General features: G+C 39.5%; 1 protein-coding gene across 1 annotated transcript; it reads right to left on the bottom strand.

Moving 5' to 3' along the window:
• Window positions 1–332: 332 nt before the first annotated feature.
• COPB1 (COPI coat complex subunit beta 1) lies at window positions 333–18,969 on the bottom strand. The gene is made up of 22 exons (XM_058026773.1): window positions 18,873–18,969; window positions 16,457–16,607; window positions 15,576–15,805; window positions 14,368–14,537; window positions 14,098–14,212; window positions 13,465–13,557; window positions 12,805–12,942; window positions 11,740–11,859; window positions 11,210–11,317; window positions 10,972–11,118; window positions 10,399–10,544; window positions 9,287–9,383; window positions 8,515–8,675; window positions 7,868–7,988; window positions 7,286–7,513; window positions 6,932–7,111; window positions 5,985–6,129; window positions 4,468–4,587; window positions 4,003–4,148; window positions 2,680–2,769; window positions 1,795–1,950; window positions 333–666 (listed from the first exon to the last, which is right to left on the bottom strand). The coding sequence occupies exons 2-22, from the start codon at window positions 16,545–16,547 to the stop codon at window positions 607–609; spliced, it is 2,862 nt and encodes a 953-aa protein (XP_057882756.1). The 5' UTR covers window positions 16,548–16,607; window positions 18,873–18,969; the 3' UTR covers window positions 333–606.
• Between the last annotated feature and the right edge of the window lie 1,693 nt (window positions 18,970–20,662).

The following is a 20,662-nucleotide window of genomic DNA, read 5'->3' as shown; positions in this document are numbered from 1 at the left end:
ACTTCAGAAACAAAGTTTAAGGTTCTACAACTTGCTGGAAAGAGCTGAATTTTGCCAGTCTCTTTTTTGATACTACAAGCTTGTCTGTGCCAAGTTATTACATTACCATCTAGAATATGCAGCCTTTAATTTAGCTGGCAAATTTATATTCTCCTAGGTATACCAGAGTATTTTAAGAATTATGATCACACATTCACATATTCAGGCCTAGTCATTACTGCAAACACTGAAGCTATTACAGACTGCAACTTTCTCAGAGTATCCAAGTACCCCCGGACAGATATTCAACACTGATCAGATCATACAGAGATTATAACTGACAGACAAAGCAGTACTGGTGTAACTTGTTTATTGTACTGTGAGCATCAGTATATATTAGAGACAAAGAAAACATGACTTCCAGGACAAAGAAAAAAAAACCTGGAGATTTAAAATTTGCCCGATATCAATCATGGAGAACCTATAAATTATCTGCTGGAATGCTTTCAGCTCAAAAGCTTGGCTTCTACAATTACAGAACACTGAAGAATATAAGATGTTCTGGATCCCAAAAGCCACATACCTAAGGTTAAACTGTAAAAGACCTGAAAAGACATTAGGTAAAATTTATAAACTTGTCTTCTTCTGAGACAGATTGATCTTATCTCCAAGGCTCAGGGCCATTCCCTGTAAGGAAAAGGAAAACAACAATCATGACACAAATACTTCACTTGAAAAGAACTTTATCTCATCTATATTAAAATAGAAATTCCATATATAGAAATCTATTAAATCAATGGCATGGAAATTTCCAGCTGCTCACTTCTTTGTACATTTCATAGTGCTCACTTCCTTATCACTAGGTAAAGGTTAGGTCTACATATATTATTGAGACAACGAAGCTTAACTGAGCTGGCAACTGTTACATGTGTTATCCATATGAAAAGCAAAAGACTAAAATATATTGTTAGCTTTTGACCTCCCACCCTGGACTACCAGGGGAGAAATGACAACTGCCTGTCCAGTTACTGAAATTAAACTGCTGAAAGTCCTAGTGCTGATACCAGTACACTCAGTACACCACAGCTATGGAAAATTATTTCATCACAGAGCCAGAGTAATATTGCACAAAAACTGAAGAATCATCAAAAGAAACTGCATGAATAAATCCACATATTCAACAGCACAATGATTTCAAGATGCAACCATGCGGGTATATGTAATTGAATGTAGTCTTCTGTAAAAATGGCACTGTAACATGTCAGAAACTTTAATTTAAACCAGACCAAAATCTTTGTAGTGCCATCACATAAACGAAATGTTTTCTTTGAATATGAAAACTCTCAAGTACTCCTTTATTGTACACTGGTGAAAATATTTCTATTTTACATTGGTGTTTTTGTTTTATTTATCCCAAATCCCAGTCTTTTTTTTTAGTTGGGAGGTAGAAACTCTAAATGCCAAAGCAGATTCATATCTACAGAAATAACTCCTGCTAAAAACCTTGGAATTTTCTTTTGTTGTTTTTAAAAAGAATCAGTGAATAGCAATCACATAAAATTTCCTTGTTGTGTGACACTGAAATGTGCAATTTGGTAGGAAAAACATCATGTAACCCTGAGGCATATTTGGTTTATTATTTAAAAGCAAATAAAATACAACATCCTATTTGCAGTACTATGGACAAAATTGGGAAATCTTGGCGCAAAGGCCAATTTTATGGCAACGCACCAGGAGAAAGGACTGTAAAAAGTCTGTAGTGTTTGGGAGTGCTTGGTACACTGCCCCAAAGGGTGAGGGTGGCAAGGCCCATACCTGACTCTTGGCCCGGATGCGTATGTGGCCCGTGACAGGCGCCTCCGGGCCCAGGTGGATCGGCTTCTCAATGCTCACGTTGGCCAGGGCGTCCTCCCCGAAGATGGAGCGGGCGTAAAGATTGGCTGCCATGAAGCCACAGTAGCCTGAAAGGGCCTGTGGAAAGCACATGGGAACCCTTAAAAAACCAAAATCCTCTGAACACAGTTTAGTTCAGCCTAAGTTCTCTAGGCAGTTATCAATGTGTCATGTTTACACTTCTTTCTTCACCTGCAATGTTTTATAACATGTGGGAATCATGCACAGGGAAACAGCAGTGGGCCTTTTTCTAGAATTCATACTGGGAATTATGCAGTCTATAGAATTCATCAAGACAAGGCAGGTGGGCATTCTATGGTTTGTTTTAATCAACAGCAAAATGGCAAAGAAGTTAAATAGCTACTAAATTTGGTTACTACACATGTAATAGCTATCATACATGGTCTATCTTAACAGCTAGTAGCTATTATATATATTTGTTTTGCTTTACAACAAAAAGGCTAAACTGGCAAAAGAAAGGTAAATTTTGTCAGAGAAGGAAGAAATATGGAGCTACTAAAAAAACCCTTTATGTAAACAGATGGTCCTATAAAGTCTATGCTGCAGCTTAGCTACTATGAATCAAAATGGACATTCTGATTTTTCACCTTGGGACAACAGAATTTTGGTAACATTTATCTGCTTCTACTCATTTCAGAGTAAAAGCTTTGAGGTACATGTACTATTTCATTTTGTTTCATTTAATTTCATTTATTTGAAGAATATTAACAACAAATGTTGAACAAATTAAATAATAAAGTACAGGAAGTAAAAAAGTTATCTAAAACTCTCCAAGAAATAACTCACCTTCTCTGGAGTCAGGCATTTCATATTGGTTGACTTCAGTATGTGCTGTAAGTATTCATTTAAATCAATGATATTTGTATTCACTGTTACCTTCAAGAAGGAAAAAAAAAAGGCAATTACTTTAATTAGCTCCTCAGGTATTTCTGAAATCTCTTCTTCAGGGCTCTATAAAGGAGATCACTTCCACATCCCTCCTTGAGGAACAGCACACTCAGTAAGCTGCATGCACTTCCCACTATGTGGTGGCATCACAGGAAGTCTTCCCCTCCTGCCCTCCACTTGTTAAGATGGAAAATTTCATGCTATTACCATGGTTTCTAAAATCTATTGGGTGAATAGGATACTCTGTTGAACATCTAGATTCTCTACAGCAAACAGTGGACTCCTTGTCTGAATACAGTTTACACATTGCCAGAACAAGAAAAAGCAACACCTAGTCCAAAGTTTGCTTTTAACCAGTGATAAAGATTCATCTTCCTCTTCTAGCAACAAAGCTCTCTGGGCTGCCTTGGCTTTACCATATTGCATATTATGTGCCTTGTTTAAATTGTTTTTAACATCTCTCTTAGGAGGAGTTTACAAACTACTAAGGCTTCATATATCATCCATTACAATATACTGTGCACAAGTTCCCCTGAGACATTTAAATCTAGTCCCAAGTGAGCACACCTATGTACCACACAAGGCTACAGTTCATGTAAAGTATCTCCCATTCTGCTTCTATTTCATTCTTATATATCATCTCCCTTAAACCCTTTTTTTTTTAGGTTTGGGCACCCTAGTTACTAAGAAGTGTAACCACTGTCTTGCTGGTCTTACACAGCACCCAGAACTTTATGCTACAGCTGTACTGCAAAGTAGCAAGGTGAAAGAAAGATGTTCCTGTCCCCTTGGCAGGGGGCTGGACTAAACAACCTTTAGAAGGTCTCTAGCAACCCACAGGACAATGTGATTAGAACTGGAGAGGCTGAGCAGCATGAGTAATTCTGCAGCCTCAGCATAAACCTAAATTTGTTGCCATCTCACCTTTGAGCCAAAATACACAGCAATCACCAGTCAGCTTGGACAGCTTCCATACAGGAGGTAAAGCTCAATGCACACAAGCTCTTTTGCAAGCCAAAACCCCAGTTATTGCATTGCTAAGCTGGTGAAACTGATAAGATAGCTGTAAGAGAATAAGCTACTTGAGGCAAGCATCCAATGAGGATGTTGAATGAGGTTTATGTGGCAATAGACAATGCTGTTGCAATGAGCTGCTGTAGAACAAGAGACAGAATTGTATCTCATCAACAAAGCAACACAGAAAAAAACTCAAAAACTAACTTTGTTTTCCCACTCAAATTCTGCCCACATCTGTCTGAACTCAGCATCTGTACAGGAAGCAGGCTGGATGTAATCCATGATGTCAATGTGAATGTCACTGAGAACCACACAGTTTCTGTCACTGGCTGCTCCAGAGACATCGTACACTGCAAGAGAACACACAAAACCACTTCTGAATGTTCCAAAAAGTGAAGTTGCTCTTAATAAGGGTGCTGAGCTACCATCTGCCAGTTAACAACAGCCAACCCTTGCTCAATCTCATGCTGACAATTGTCCTAAAGGTAGCACATTCTACAATAGTTTTAAGTAACAGTGATACAGCTTTTTTTTAAATCATCACAAAATATTCTTTCATTGTAATTTAATTTCTTCTTTCAATATGAAGGGCTTTATTTTTGAGCTCATTAAGCAGTTACAAATACAATGCATTCATGTTAATTTTGCACACTGAAATTGTTTACTTACCAACATTACCAAAAATGATTCCATTTTCTGTAGAAGCGACTTTGACATTAGCTTTAATGTTTGCAAAATCATGTGGAGCAAGTGTCAGAGGAGATGGTTTTTCCACAAGTTTCAAGTCACCTGTGTAAAGAAATTGGGAGATGAAATCAGGGAACACTAGCAGTATACAATGAGCTTAGCTTCTGAACAACAGGTTTTATTTTCTTGTCATTCAATTTTTGCATCTATACAGCTGCACTAAACACCCCCATAAAAATATTAATTGATTTGGAATTGGTTCTTATTTTTTTTATAGTTTCCTAATTGCAAGAGAAATTACATTATATAACAATTTCAGTTAAAATATTGCTGTGTTCACCCAAACCCCACAGAAAACAAATGCAAATACTGAATTAAATGGGCTTTGGATGGAGTTTAGTATTAATTTTTAACAAGGAAATGGTTAATTCTACCTTGCATTTTAATCACTGACATCATCATAAGGCCTAACCCTATAGTCAAGTGCCTCAAATCCAAAGTACAATGTCCAGCACTACAGGCACCAAGCTATTTACTAAAAGGTCAAAATATCCCCTTGATTCTGAATATAATTGCTCCAAGGAAACACTAAGGGATGCATTTTTACTAATCCTTCAACAAGCAATTGGAAAGACTCCTTAATTCTATTAAACTGCAACTTGAGAACACAGCATGAACAGCACGAACTCCACACATGGGAGTGATGCCTCAAGTCAGCTTTTGCAGTACATCAGCTGGGAAATACAGAATTCCACTTTACTGAGCTGACAAATAAAAAATACAACCTATTAAATAATGCAACCATTCAATTTATTCCCATCATTAGTCTCATCAAATGATTTACAAAATTTTAGGAGAAAGGTTATGCCCCTCCAGTCATGTTTATTATAGTGAAAAGTACATAATATGAGTTCTCCTAACATATTGTAAATGTATGTCAGCTCCTGACTGCCAAAACAGAAGACAACTAATAAGAAACTGGTTACTGTTCTAGAATTATGTGCTCCAGTGACTCCTCTAAGAGAAGTTAATGAAGCCTCAGTATTGTCCAAGCAAGACTCTGGTACAGGGAATGGTTTCAGTTGAGTAAATGCAGTATTTAAGTGCTTCAGGCTGAGTGCAAAAACCACCTAGGGCAGATGGCTTTCTGCTCCATACCAGTTGGGATTTTGACCTATTTTTATTTTCCTGTCTATGGTAGCAGCACAATGAAAAATAAGTACATCAAAAAACCTGTCTATATATCAGAAAAAAAGGAGAAGGGGAAATGGAACACTATGTTTTTAGTGATAAAGTCTGGCTATGGTTTATATCAGCAGATTGCATTGTCAGTACATACAAACTTCCACCAAATATTTAAACCAATATATCTCTAAAGGCATTCAAAATGTGACTAGCTGGCATCACTTTGGAAGTGTTTCAGGAATTCCTTACAGCAGGGTAATGCCCAATTCCCAGAAGCTCAGAGCTGTTTTTTTGCAGCATGCAGCCCTCCTTACCCAGCGTGGCCAGCTCCAGGGTGCAGTTCTGCAGGGTGTCACTGGTCTGGTTGACCACGAGCACATCCAGCACAATGTCATACTGATTGACATGGACATAGGCTTCTGCATACACAGGATCTGAGAAACCTGTCAGCTGAGTCACCTGTCACACAAGCCAAGGGATTCACCTCCTCAGAAAGCAGTTTAAAACACACAATCATTCAAACAATGACAAAAAATAAGAATAAAGTACACTTAAATTGATTATTATTTAATATGGGCCTCCAAAACAAGTTGCCTTCCTTCACATGTGCCCCTGCATACACACTATATATTTCTATACACATATAAACCCCTCCAGATGAAATGAATTCTGAACTAATAAGTTGCTAAAATATGAACTGTAATGCTATTTATTCTTAAGATGATCAGCAGCACAAAGAAATGCTGACTTAATATGAAAAGGTAATTTTGAACATCAAAAAGAATTCATCTGTTCTTTCAAAGTCTGGGGGTTTTACTCTTAACTAATGAATTACTCAATTGATTGCTTCTCTTTAAACCTTCTCAGCAGGTTCTGCTAATCTACAGGAAAAAAAAAGGCATAAAGAGTGAAATAAGGATGCATTGCACTTGGCAATAGGATACAGCAGCCAAAGAAAGGGGATCTTAATCACTTCTGGCATCCTTGCTCCCTTCCCCATGAACTTTACTGGGATTTCAAAGCAGCAAACCCTAATTTCTTCTCCACATTTCACCAGCTGAGCACTCTCCAAGTTTCCTTTTTGTTCTTCCTCTCCCCATTTGAGAAGGTAACAACTATAAGCACAAGTGGTTTTCTTTTTCTCCTCATCAGAATATAACTGTGTCTTCCCAATCAAGCAGCACAGTCTGGTTCATCAGTTCCAGACTGCAATTCCCAAAATGATCCCATGTATACAATTAAAGCACTGATTTTCCACTACCTTATTAAGTTTGGAAGCAAGAGGATCAGCAGCCTCTTTCCTCTGTGTGTTTCCCATTGCTGCAAGAAGGCTAAGCTGGAACTGGTCTTCTTTTGAGCTCATTTCATTTTTAGCAGTAAGCTGCATGAAGGAAATGGGATCATCTGGCTGAATTGTCACATTCCTCTTCTCAGATTCTTTCTGCAGGAAGAGAGCAATTCAAGAATTCACAGTGAATTCCATTCCTTAGCACAGAAAAAGTCAACTAATGGCTCACCTACACAGAGTCAAATGGTGACATTTCTGAGACCAGCTTGGATGTGAACACCTGTAAAAACTCCAAGTGTTTATGGTTACACACTGATAACAGCTCACCTTCTGGGAAAGTTTCTCCTCTTCTAGCTTGGCTGACAGCATGTGAGAGAGGGACTGCCTGCATTCTTTGTTGAAAATGTCATTCATGAGAGGAGAACATTCTGACAACACTTTCAGACACAACGAAATACGATCCACATCATCATCTGTAATTGGCTTCTTGGGAAGAGAAGACTTTCCCAAGTGGAGAATTGTGGCCATCAGCAGCATTGCTTCAGCATTAAAGGACTGAGAAGGAGCACAAAGAGAATGGAAGAAGGTTATTGCATTTGCCACAGCTTTAAAGAAATGTTGACTTCTGACTTATTTAGGAAAAGGTGCATATTAATCAAACCATAACATCTCTGAAGAGATTACTTAGTTTTTTAGCATTTGTTATCTGAAACCAAGCAGAATGATTTAGAGACTCTCTAGATAGAATGGCTGGAAAGCAGCAGGTCCTGTTTGTGATCCAAACTATCATTATTATCCAATTACATAACTGGCACTTCACTTTGGACTTAACCCATTTTGCATCTTTTGAAAAGAAAAGAGGCAAAAAGCAGCTGTTCCTTAAATATGAAAACACAAGAGATGACTCACATTTTGTTTCTTCTTTTCCTGAACTAGGGACACATAACGCAAAGCAATCTTGGTTAAAGTTGTAGCAAGGGAAGCTGCAACAAAGAAATCTCCATCCAGCAAGAATCCTCGTAAGGGAGGTCTGCAAAGACAAATGATCCTCAGAAAACTACTTCTGGATGACAATCTTCAGCCTACTTCTCTTAACCTTCATACTGTACAAGCAAAACAAGTTTGAAACACCTCATAAGGTTGAGTGTTTTCCTTCTCAATGTAATTTTCTAGATACAGAGATTTTCACAAGTCACCACAGTCATTTCCATGTGGACTAGGGAGAGAGAGGTGTAGGAATGCAACGTGATATAAAAGGAAGAAAATATTTTAATCTAAAGGCACTATCTCTGTATCCAACTAAAACTGTGAGAGAACTTTATATGTAAAAAAAATCAACTAGAATTCAGGACATCATAATTAATAAAGCACTTATTTATACACTAAGCTTTGATTACAAATCCTAAGCAATCAGGCAACTTCCTATTCTATCTAGCTAGGATTAAAACAGGAAACTCCCTCAACCACTGAACTCTGTATGACAGATAACACCACTCAAATAAACAAAGATAAAAATTAACCAAGTCATTCCTGGCCAAGCATGAAATCACAAATACCTGTCTTCTTCCTTTTTGGCAGGTCGGGAACTGCTAAGAGCACTTTGTGTTGCATAAGTGCCCATCTCTGTCACTAATTTTTGGGCTGGACCCACAGACACCTCTTCTTCAGGTTTGAGCTCACCAGCTTCTTTCTTGATTTCGGATTCTACTATTGGGATCTAAAAATGAGCAGGAAGCAACTGTTACAATTAAAAGATATATTTTTGTTCTACAGGTTTTAATAAAAATTATCTGCATTACTGAGATAATGGTTTTATAACCAAAGGTTCTAAATATTGGTTTTATAACCAAAAGGTCAGCTACAGTGCATCGGTTTGGGGAGAATTTGAGGAAATAAGCAGATATTGAAATACACACAGAAGCTTCCTATACATGCAATAAAGCTCTCATTGATGAACTCGATTTTGTTAGAGAAGCATTGCTCTCAGAACAACACAAACTGAAGGCATTTTTTCTTTGCTACTGGATATAATTAAATCATATAAAGCTGCCATAATTTTCTGAAATAAGGAATTTCCCAACTTTTCTTGTAACAGGTATCACTTATTCTCAGCTCAAGTATGCTACTTGAAAAAAATGAGTAATGAATGCAAAACCCTGACTGCTTTTAACTTAAGATTTTCTGTGCAAATGCCAGTACACAAGTCCTCAAAACACTGTTACATCTTACTTGATCTTTCTAAAATACTTTTTCTTAGAAAACCCACTGCATAATGGCAGGAAAAACCACAAAGAGCCAGGAAACACAAAAACCCCAAAACATACACACCTCTCCGAGTGATCTGCGAACCTCTGTCATTACACTTTGTATATCCTCCTTTGTGCTGCAATATTCTCCAAGGATCCATAATGCTCCTCGATAAATCCTGAGACAAGAACAGTAATTTAAATCATGCTTTCGTGATATACTCAAATCAGCACCAAGAAAAGTGATTTAAAGTGATTTATCAGGTAGTAAAGGCCAGTCTTGACAAACTCAAAAGGACACAACTGACAAAAGCAGGTTAAATCAAAAGCAATTATCTTTTAAGCCTCAGTAAACTCATGAAAAACTACATCAAATCAGATATATTCTCTGCTACATTTTAATTTCCATTTTAAACCTGAAATACACAAAATTAAATTTCATTGGGATCATAATGAAATACTCCACTGCATGTGAATAAAGTCAGCTCTAACTTCTTCATTTAACTGAGACAAACTCATTTTTCCATTATACAGGAGAAAATGAAAAACCAGAACAAGAATGAAGATTAGGAAAAGAATAGCAAAGCTTCAGAGGGATTTTTTCCCCCACTTAATGAGATTACAATGGAGATGGGATTCAGAATTTTCTGTGTATTAGGAGAATGACAGAGTGCTCTTCTGACACAGAGAAGTTCTCATATGACTTAACCTTTACAGATCCATCAGCAAGCAAAGTTTTTAGAGCCCTGAAAGGTACTAAAATAGCTTTATACTTTGTAAAGCTCAGTCTATGTTAGATTAGGCTTTCTAATAAATGTACAGTATTTCCAGTTGCCTACAAGTGCAAATTCCTTAGGAATTCTGTTTTAATAAATGTATTACTTTATGTTTGGCCTTCATCAACAACACTACATCCGAGCAAGGGGAATTACAATTATCAAGTGCATTATAGAAATGGAAATTGAATTTATTTCATTTTGCATTTATTCAATGCAACAAATGCCCAATTTACCTCTTGCACAAACAGGCAAGAAGAAAGCTGTACCTAGAAATCTCCTACCTCAAAATATCTAGGCTCACAGTCACTCTGTGTGGGTAACGTGGATTTTGGTACATATTTAATGACAATATACATTCAATGCAAGTGAGCCTCAGGTGCTCCCAAGTCTGTTTGATATCATATTCTGGACTCACTTGACAGATTTAATAGCATGAAAGACTTCAAGCATCTTCTCAACAATAAGAGGTCTGAGGTTTTCAAATCTCTGGATCGCTTCCCGCACAAACTCCAGGACATCGGCGGCTGCCGCTTCGTTGTTGTCACTAAGGAACTCCATCAGCTGCCAGGAAAGATTGAACATCAGCACAAACAGAGAAGTTTGTACAATAATACTTCCCTTCTATGTTCAGAAAAATAAAACTCCTTATGTAACTCCAGTGAAAAAAACATGAAGTCAAACAACCTTAAGTACATTCCAAACAAGTACCAATTATCGCATTCCCAACCTGTTTTTCTAGTGATACAAATTATTGCACTTTTAAAGGTGCTCTTCAGCTCATGTTCTTCAAAAATATATTAACAGTCTCAGAAAAACAAAAAATTACAGCATCAAAAGTCCTATGTTTCTTTAGGAACTAAAAATAGCATTGGTTCTTGTGAGGTTCACTATGAGGCCACTATGAGGAACACCTCAGCTCCAGCAATTCTGCAGGTGTTGGGTACAGGTGTAACACAGGCAATGAGAACACAATGAAATATTTGCATACCACTGGAATAACATTGGCAGCCATGTCTGGGAAGCGAACACTGCAGGAATGCAGTGTCCGAACCAGCAGCTGTCTGTACTTGTCTGTATCCTCATGCTCTGTCACATTATTAGTTTTAATCACTTCCTTCTTCAGAACAATCACAAGCTGCAGAAAAGATCAAATCAAATTTTTTAAAAAGTGACATTTTTCAAAAGAAAGAAAATAGTGTAATGAATCAAAAGCACATATAATTTACCTCCTCCACATTTCTTGAAGACACAAGATCCAGAGCCAGCTGAAGGGTCTTTTTGCGCACTTCTAGATCTGGGGTGCTCAACACTCTGAGGATGTCCATAACCAGATCCTGAAACAATAACAAAGTCAAGTATTTTGCCGTTTTAAATTGCTTCCTCTTCATACAATTCTAATTTTCAGTCCTCAATGATTTTCAAAGCCTTTCTGGATACATAATATATGATGTACTGCCAAGCAAGCAGCAGGCATTAGAACTTCTCAGTGTTCATTTAATACATTTACACAGACATGTCCTATGCAGTTACACCATTAAACCTTACAACCAGGACAGCATTTGTCATTGTTAATTCTTATGCAGACAACAAAAGCAGCCAAGTCATAAACATAGAAGTCCATCCAATATGTGTTCAAAAACATACCAACAGGAAATTGAAACTTCAGAAGTTCTTCTCTTCATTGCAAAAACCTGGGAGATTTGTTATTGAAGGCTTTTCTTTCCTAAGGCTTGCAGGAAAAGAGACAGCAACATACCTGCAACACTCGTTCGTGGGAGGGATGCTCCTTCAACTCAATCAACCGATCCAAGACAATCAGTTTCACATTATTATCACTTTCTTTAATGATCAAATCTATGTAGCATTGGGCAGCAGCCTAAAATTAAAAGGATCAAAACCATTTTTTTAAGTCAGGAAGAGAATAAACTGGAAAATTTTGAAATTGAGGAAAAGACTCCTATTTTACTATTAAAGCAGCTACTCAGAGCTGGTACAAAAATTACCCTTATAAACAGAGTTTAAAATTTTTTGTTCACTATGTTACAAAAATCATACATGAAGGCTCACAATGGCATCACCTTACAGTACACAGACTTGACTTCAAATTCAAAGACAGATGTAAGATAGGTTATCTGACATGCTTTGGGTCAGCTGTGAAATGTGCAACAGGGCATGAAAACCAACTTAAAAGAGTTGGCAGTATTAGCCTACCTAGATTAGGTTTTAATGACAGCTTCTAGGTACAGTGTGTCTACTTCACCAAAATGAGTATGCCAAACCAAGAATGCTGGAATTCATACTCCCCCTGACTTTTGGAAACTATGAGTGACAATGTTCTAATCCTATGCATAACCTATCTTTTAAATTTCCATACAAATTCTAAATTTCTAAGTGATCCTCAACCATCAGCTGTAGAAATATAAAACTAAGAACCCCAGGTCAATCAGTAATCAACACGAATCTTCACTGTTTTATGCTTCTACCCTGGTCTGAAATAAGTGACATTCATGAGTAAAAAATTTCATCCAATCTCTGAAATCTTCAGCTGTAGTCCGCTTTGCTAACTAGGCCAAGTAGATCACAGGTTGGTCCAACAGTCTGCACAGTATTCAAGATTATGCTCTACCAAAGTGACATGAAATCCACTAGCTCCAGGTCTGCTCAGTCTTTTTTTGTGACCAATTCTAAGAGTTACTTTAAGATAGTGTTTCATATGTGAAATGTTACTAAAACCTTCCCTCTTAAGTATCAACATGCAGCACACAGCGTTCACCTCAGTGCACTAGAAGCTACCGAAGAGCTGCAAACATCCCTTTCATACCTTGATTGCTGTGGGTGCACTGGAGAGTGTAACCAGAGTACCTGCAGCCTCATACTTCACTGCAGGACTGGAGGACTGCAGCAGGTTGTAGATGCAGCGAATGAACCGAGCTCTCTCCGATGGATTCGCGTGACAGACCTCAATAACAGAATGATCCACAGTTGGCACACAAAGAAAAGAGCAATCCTACAGCTCACCTGCTCCACTATCTCACAGAGAGGAGAAAATTAACAGCATTTCCTGGTGACAGGAAGTGTCATTCACAGCTGTAAAACTCTAATTTCAAAAGCTGTTCTCAACAACTCTGAGTAATGCTACAGTCTTAAAATCTCCCATCAAAAGGAAGGGCAGAGCCTCTAATAGCCTCTGTAAGAGATGGCCTGCTCATGCCCACGAAGAGCACTCTGATAATATTGTCCCCATCACAGCAAATCTGGTGAGACTTATTGCTCTGTACAGTGCACACTTGAGCTCTTTATCATTTCAAGAGACAAGATTTATTGAGCTCTATTAAGCAATGACATATTCCTGACATGAACAAGAAGTCAGCTAAATCCCTTTTCCAGCAATATTCTATCCCTTTTTAAAAACAGTCTAATATAATTCTATAAATTAACATGTGCCATTTATTTTAAATGTGCCACAACATTTCCCTTTTACCTTGTAAATTAGTTCAACAATAACCAACTGCAGTATGTCACCAAAGGTCTGCACTTGGTCAATACAGGTACTCAAATAATCCAAAGCTCGATCCTACAAAGAAAATAAATTATTTTATATTATTCAGAGTTTGTTCACTCAGTTGAATTTTAAATAAAAACACATGCTAAAAATCAAAATACAAAACAGCCTTTATGCAATGCTTCAACAATTTAGGAAAACACTGTAGACCTAAAGAGCAAAATAATCCATCCTGTCTATAGAGGGCAAAAAGAGAGACAAACTAATGGTAATTATGCACAAAAGGCAATTGCCTGTAGAACAAGTGATCCAAAACACTAAACAGACACTATCATTTCTTTCTCATGTAACTACAAAAGCTTTAGAACAGCAGATAATGGACTACTTCTCAGTGAGGTTATGCTCACATTTCTCAGCACCTTCTCCTTTAAAATAAAGAGAGCACTAAATACCTACATTATCAGTACCAAATAACCCACAAAAGCATTAACACTACCATACATGGGGGTTTTTATGAATACAAGTAGTTTATACTATCAACAAACTACTGGCTAGTTACCCACCATATTTACAATTATTAAACCAAATGACTTTGAGGGCAGGTATCCTTACCTGATCTGCATGAATTAGCATCATAAATGCATTTCTTTTGCAGCTTGCATCTTTCTCATTCACCAAGAAATCATGGATCAGTTCAGGAGCATCAGGTATAAGATGTTCAAAGTTCCTTTAGAAGAAAAAAACGTAATTAAGAGCGGAGTAAAACCCAGGGATGCCCATAAAACAGAGGAGAAAAGGCAAACAAACATAGAAGTTCTGACCAGCAGTCTAGGGAGTGCTAAATCTCTGAGCTCTCCAAAGCTGTGCCCGGTTGGTGCGTACCTGTAGATGGTGTAGATGGCCAGCACGGCGTTGCGGCGCACGTAGCTGTGCCGGTGCTCCAGGCACGCGCGGATGGCCGGCATCAGGGGCTCCAGCAGCTCAGCCTCCTTCAGCTTGCACAGAAAGCGCAGGGTGGAGCCTCTGATAAACTCGTTGGGGTGCTGGAGATCCTAAAAGCAACAGGAAACGTAGCTGAAATGCCAGACTCTCCAGATGAATGCACTTACCACCCTCTCCCACACTCAGCTCTCCCATGGTACAAGCTCCCAACATTCCCAAAGACATCTCACTGTTTTCTCAAGAAATTATTTATTTATTATTTCTCAAGAAATTAATATTAATGCCACCCAGGATGTGTGTCTAGACGCTGAACAGAGTATTTGTCACTTTGAAATTCATCCAGTCACTGATCAGAAAACTGTGCTTGTATATACTGGTAAAGGTTGTGTGTGCCTGAGAACTGCTTGTGCTGCTGTAAAGATTGATAACAAGGATGTTATTTTGTCTAGCAGAAATCACTCTAATTTTTGTATTTGTAATTTTGTTAAGACTATCGGGTGTGATTTTTCATACTTGGCCCCAGTGACATCCCACCAGTTAATTAAAACCAATTACACAATGTATCACAGACTATCACATACTCCTATTGCTTTCCTAAAGCACTGCTGCCCCACAATATTTAAAAATATGTATTTATGTGCAATAAAACTTACAAAGCCTGCAGGATTTTTGTCTGGATTGTGTTTGTTTTCTCTGATTACCATGGCTGTGAAAGCTCTGCCTGTGGGCATTCTTGCACATTGGATATAAATTTCTTGTATATATAAGCACATCTGTTTCCAACCCATTCCCAAATCTGAAGCTCCTTATTATCTTTATGAAGGTGTTTCCCAAACATATCACAATAGCGTCCTTTTATGACCCATGGCTTGTCCAAGATTCCTGGAGGATGATAACTATGTTACCCCTCACAAGGAAACAGAGCACTACATTTTTGTTAAATTGTACCACTAAAAGAATGCAAAACTCCTTGGTAGTAGATCTGCTGCCTATCTGCAGTTATCCAGCTCTGAAGCGCTGAGAAACAGCTGACAGGACGGAAATGCTGAGCATAAACAATGTTTATATTTATTCAGTAACACAAAATGCTGTCCCTTGCACAAAGATCCAGCAGAGGAACACAAGCAATGAAATAACCAAGAGGTTACCTTTCTGTATGCATCACACACAAGGATCATTTCCTGCAGGAGCCTGCCATCTGGAGTGGTCTTTGGCACGATCTCCCAAAAGACAAGCAGCAGCTTTTTGATGGTATGGTCTTGGAGAGGCAGCACAAAACGTATGATGGTCATCAGGAGCCCAGGCAGCTTCTCACCATTCAGAATCATAATGATCACCTTCTTCAAGGCCTCTGTCTTCAACTTGACATCTCCTTTTTCTACAGGAGGAAATGAAGTGAGCAAGTCTGACATGTCACAGCTACTTTAACAGGAATATTGATCCTCAGTGTCAGAAGACACAAACTCCTCTGAAGGGGTGAAATACAGCACATCAATAAAATCCTTCCCTTTACTTCTATTAAAGAATAAAGAGGAAGCAAGAGATATTTAAAAATAAGCATGGAATTCATGGACTAATCAGCAGATCAATATATTGGAATTGAAAGAGTTCAAATCCCAAGGCTGTTTTAATGCTTAAATTTGTACCAGGATACTACAATGTGCCCTGGAGTCACACGTATATCAGATCCCACAGTGCATTGAACGAGTGACAACACAATTTGTTGCTTATTCCAAAAAAATCTGCTCAAATCTGCCTTAGCCCAAGCAGGTATTAAAACTCCCAAAAAAAAAAAGATTTCGGATTTTCCCAGACTGTGGAGTACACCAAAGCACATAAAACAATATCATGAAGTTTGTCAAAGCACATCAAACAGAGGAACAGACATATTCCAGAACTCAACAGAAAATAAACGTGAAACTGACTTGTTTCAGCTTACAAAATGTAAACAATACTCGAGGAAAGGCACTATGAGAGAATAATTCAGGTAAGATGGAGGGAGCATCCTTCAGTCACTGCCAATACTTGCCTAGGTCATTTTTTAAGCTGATTTCAGAAGGTGGCTCTGAATCCATGGGGACGTTGATCAATGTGTAACACACGTTCTCTGCAGCAGTCATGGCTCTCGGTTACAGCAGCTCTCTCAAGGGAAGAAGTATTTTCACACAATGTCAGACAACCTAAAAACCAAGCAAACAAAACCATCCCAAAGTTAAAAGACTTTATTAACAAACACAAAAGCATTATTATAACTGACTTAAAGGCTTGCAGGATGGATGCAGCAGCTTCTCCCTCCTGGAGTCATTCCCTGATCCCAGCTCCTGTACTCCTGTGTCCCTCCAGGTGAATGACCCAAGCTGCAAAATTAGCTGAAAAACTTCACAGAAAGAAGAAAAAACAAAAAGATAACGTTCTGGACTCAATTAACAAGCTGAATCAGTCTATGCAGGAGGCTTTGAAGATGAGCATGAGATCCAAGAGAGCAAAAACCAAGGATGGGAGAGAAGAGAAAGATGGAGAGAGAAGCATTTTACCTGCCAGGGATCATCAGGTCAGCTCAACTCTACTGTCTCCACTAGACACTAATGAGGAAACCAAGTCATTTTATGGTGAAAAAGGACAAGAAGGCTACAGATCTATCAAAGCTGCTGTGTGCCTGACAGTCCAGGTAATGAAATCTGCTATTAAGCTCAAATCTCATTCTCACATTTGTTTTTTTTCCTTGTGTAATAGATATCTAGGATCAAATCAACCCTTTTGTTGTATCAATCCTCATTCTCATGTTTGTTTATTCTTTATGTCATAGACATCTAGGATCAAATCAACCTTTTTATTCTATTTCTTAGGTAATGAAAAATGCTCAAGCCTGAGCTTGCTTGGCTAATGCTGTGATACCACACTGACAAGCACAGCAAAGAAAACTGTTACTGTTTATTACATGAGCCATTTTGTACTTTTTACAGAAATTGTGTCAAAAATAAATCAGCTTGTATTGATACTAATTGTCTGGAAGTCTGAGACTCCCTTTTCTCATCAAAGGGGCACGCAGAGAACATCACCCTGAACAGAGAGCAGGGAAGTTGTGCTGAGCTGGGCTGCTCTCTCTTTCTCCACAAAAGAAAACAACTCACATCAATCAGTACCAAAACAATCACCCTAAAAAATAATTGCAACACAAATGTTTAAAGAAACTCTCCTCTTCCCATTATGAATTTCTGTATTTTAAGGCCTAGATTCCTTAACTTTGTTGCTTACAAATATCTACATAAACCACTCGTTCAAGGAATGACTGGATGTGGCCCTTAGTGCCATGCTCCAGTTGACAAAGGTGGTGATCAGTCAAAGGTTGGATCTGATGATCTCAGAGGGCTTTCCCAAGTGCTTTCTTGCCTCAGCAGCAGCTTTTTTGCTTACACTCCCTGTGCAGTTACCCAGAATTCCTGCCTCAAAGCCCTGCAGCCGGCACCTTCACCTACAAGAACAATTCACACAGACCATAGAGCAGATCCCTGTGAAAGCAGGGCACGTTTCTTTACTCACACAGAGATCTCAGCTGCAGAAATTTCCAAAATCACGGTCAAACATATCTCTGAAGTGTGATAAATGAATGCACTTTGGATTCTGAAAAGCAGCAATGAAAAACAACTCTCCTGAAACACCGAGCTGGGAGATCTGGCAGGGAAAACCACCACCCCGTTTTCCTCCTTGCAAGGCACAAAGAGTTGAAATCAGAGACCCTGAGAGCCCACACGGACACAGATCTGGTGCTGCTTTAACTCTCCAGCAGTAACATCTCTGTCCCCTGTGGGAGTCACTGAAGGGTTGGGGTCGGAAGGGGCTTTAAAGATGAGTTCATTCCAAACCAGGCTGCTCAGAGCCCCATCCAACCTGGCTCGAACACGTCCAGGGATGGAGCACCACAACCAGACCCCACGGGAATCGAAAGTTAGAGTTTACAGAGCGCAGGAAGGCAAAGCCACGCCTGCTCGCCACCTACATCCCCGGGGAGCCTGAGCAACGGGGGCACCCAATGAACCCAAACCTCGGGGATGCACCGCTCTACTGACGCACAGCTAAAACACAGAGTGTGCAAAATGTTTGCTAAAAATCCCCACAAATTTCCAGCCGGCTGAGGGCTATTTCTCCCTTCGTGTCCCAGCTCCTGCTTCCACTCCAAACCCGGGCATTTTAAGCTACGAGGCAAAACTTCCCTCAGTGCCCGTGTCCGCCTGCCATTCCCGTGAGGGAGCCCCGAGCCCCGCAGCTCTCTGGGCGCCACAAACCCTCCCAGAGCCGCCCGCGCCCCGGGGCCCTGCCGGGGCCACCGGCAACATGGGGGCCCTGAGGCCTCGGGCCTTGCGGCGCCCAGCGGAGAAGCGGCTCCCGCCCCCTCCCCCCGGCCCCGCGAGGCTGCCGCTCCGAGGGCCGGCCGTGCGGCTCCGTACCGGGCGGAGGGGTCGGGCCGGTCCCGGTGCGGAGCTGAGCCCGCGGCGCTGCCGCTCCGGCGATGGCTGACGTGGAGCCGCGCCCGCCCCGGCCACATCGCGCGTACGGCGGCCGCGGCGGGACACGCCTCCCGTCAGCGCGAAAGGGGCGGTGCCGCCAGGCGGGAAAGGGGCGTGGCCATGAGGGGACGGGGTTTGTGACGTCACACCTGCGCGGACGGCGGGGTTTTCCCGCGGGGGGGGATCCGGGACCCTCGGGATGCAGGAAAACAGCGAAAAATAGCGACCGAAAATAAGATTAAACACCCCTCCCCACACAGATAGATACAGATACAGATAGATATAAGATATATAGATATATACAGATATAGATATAGATATATAGATAGATTAGATAGATAGAGATAAGATATATATATAGATAGATATAGATCGATATAGATAGAGATAGATTAGATAGATAGATTAGATAGATAGATAGATAGATTAGATAGATAGATGGACATAAGATATATATATATATAGATAGATATAGATCGATATAGATAGATAGCAATTAGGTAAATAACAACAAAACAAAAAAGACAGTAAAAGGGGGTTGGGAAATGGTAAAGGGAAAAATAAATGGGTGGGGGGAAAAAGGTAATTGGGAATTAGTAAGGAGCTGGAAAATAGATTATGGGAAATGGATAAAGAAGAGGGTGCATAAATAAATATGGGAAAAGCAAAGGGAAGGAAAATAGGAGAGAGAAAAAAACAGTGGGTGAGGAAAAAAAAGTAATTGGGGAAATTAGTAAGGAATGGAAAATAGATTATGGGAAATGAATAAAGAAGAGGGTGTACAAATAAATAAATAAGGGAAAAGTAAAGGGAGGGAAAATGGGACAGAGAAAAAACAACGGGGAGGAGAAACAAAGGAAGAGAAAAAAAACAGTGGGAGGTGGAAAAACTAGGGGGAAGTAACAAAAAGGAAAAAAAAAACAAGTAAAATAAATGAAGGGGAAAAATTAATTAAGGGGGAAAATGGAAATGAGTAATACAGGCAAAAATGAGTGAAGGGGAAAATAAATAAGGGACGAAATAAATAGAAAAATAAAGGGAAAAACTAAAATAAATATAAATTTAGGAAAAATAATAGCAGCTTTTTCTAGCACTTAAAAACCAAATACACAGCCCTGGCACTGCTGTTTTGCTATTTTCAGACTGAACTATTTGTATGGATTCAAGTCAGTATTTAAAGGCTGTTCATAACAGCACCATGATTTATTTTTTGTTTAATAATTTATTAATATTTATTACTTTATCTGCAAGTTCCAGGCCTTTTTTTTAAGTACACTGAGCAGGCTATCAGGTCCTATGTGGGTCCACCCCAAAAGGTTGTTCCTTGTAATTTTCAATGCAATCTCTGGGGAGAATAATTATATTAGAATGATCCAACATAGAAAAGACTGAACTCAGTCTTGCTTACAGCATCCCAGCCAGGAAGCACCAATTCCCTGGGCTTCCCTGGCAGATGGCCCTGAGGAAGTCACTGTTAGTCCCACATTTTGTGGCATTCAGCTTAAACCCAAAGAGCCCCAGGTGCAGACCAAGCTGAAGGGACAAAGCCCTGCAGAACCTGTTGGTTCAGCAGCAATGCACAGACTCCACAGCTCAGCTCAGGAGAAGTTCCTCTAATGGGAACTTGTGGTGGTTTTTTGTTACTCCAACTCAGCCCTCAGTTAGCTAAAAGCCCTGTTCTGCCCCAAGGCTGGCTGATGGCTCCAAAGAAAGACTGACATTCTGAAAGA

The sequence above is a fragment of the Melospiza georgiana genome, chromosome 6 (assembly GCF_028018845.1).
Source record: "Melospiza georgiana isolate bMelGeo1 chromosome 6, bMelGeo1.pri, whole genome shotgun sequence".
NCBI classification, from domain to species: domain Eukaryota; kingdom Metazoa; phylum Chordata; class Aves; order Passeriformes; family Passerellidae; genus Melospiza; species Melospiza georgiana.
The sequence above is the reverse complement of the archived record's forward strand: the minus strand, read 5'-3'. Positions and strand labels throughout refer to the sequence as shown.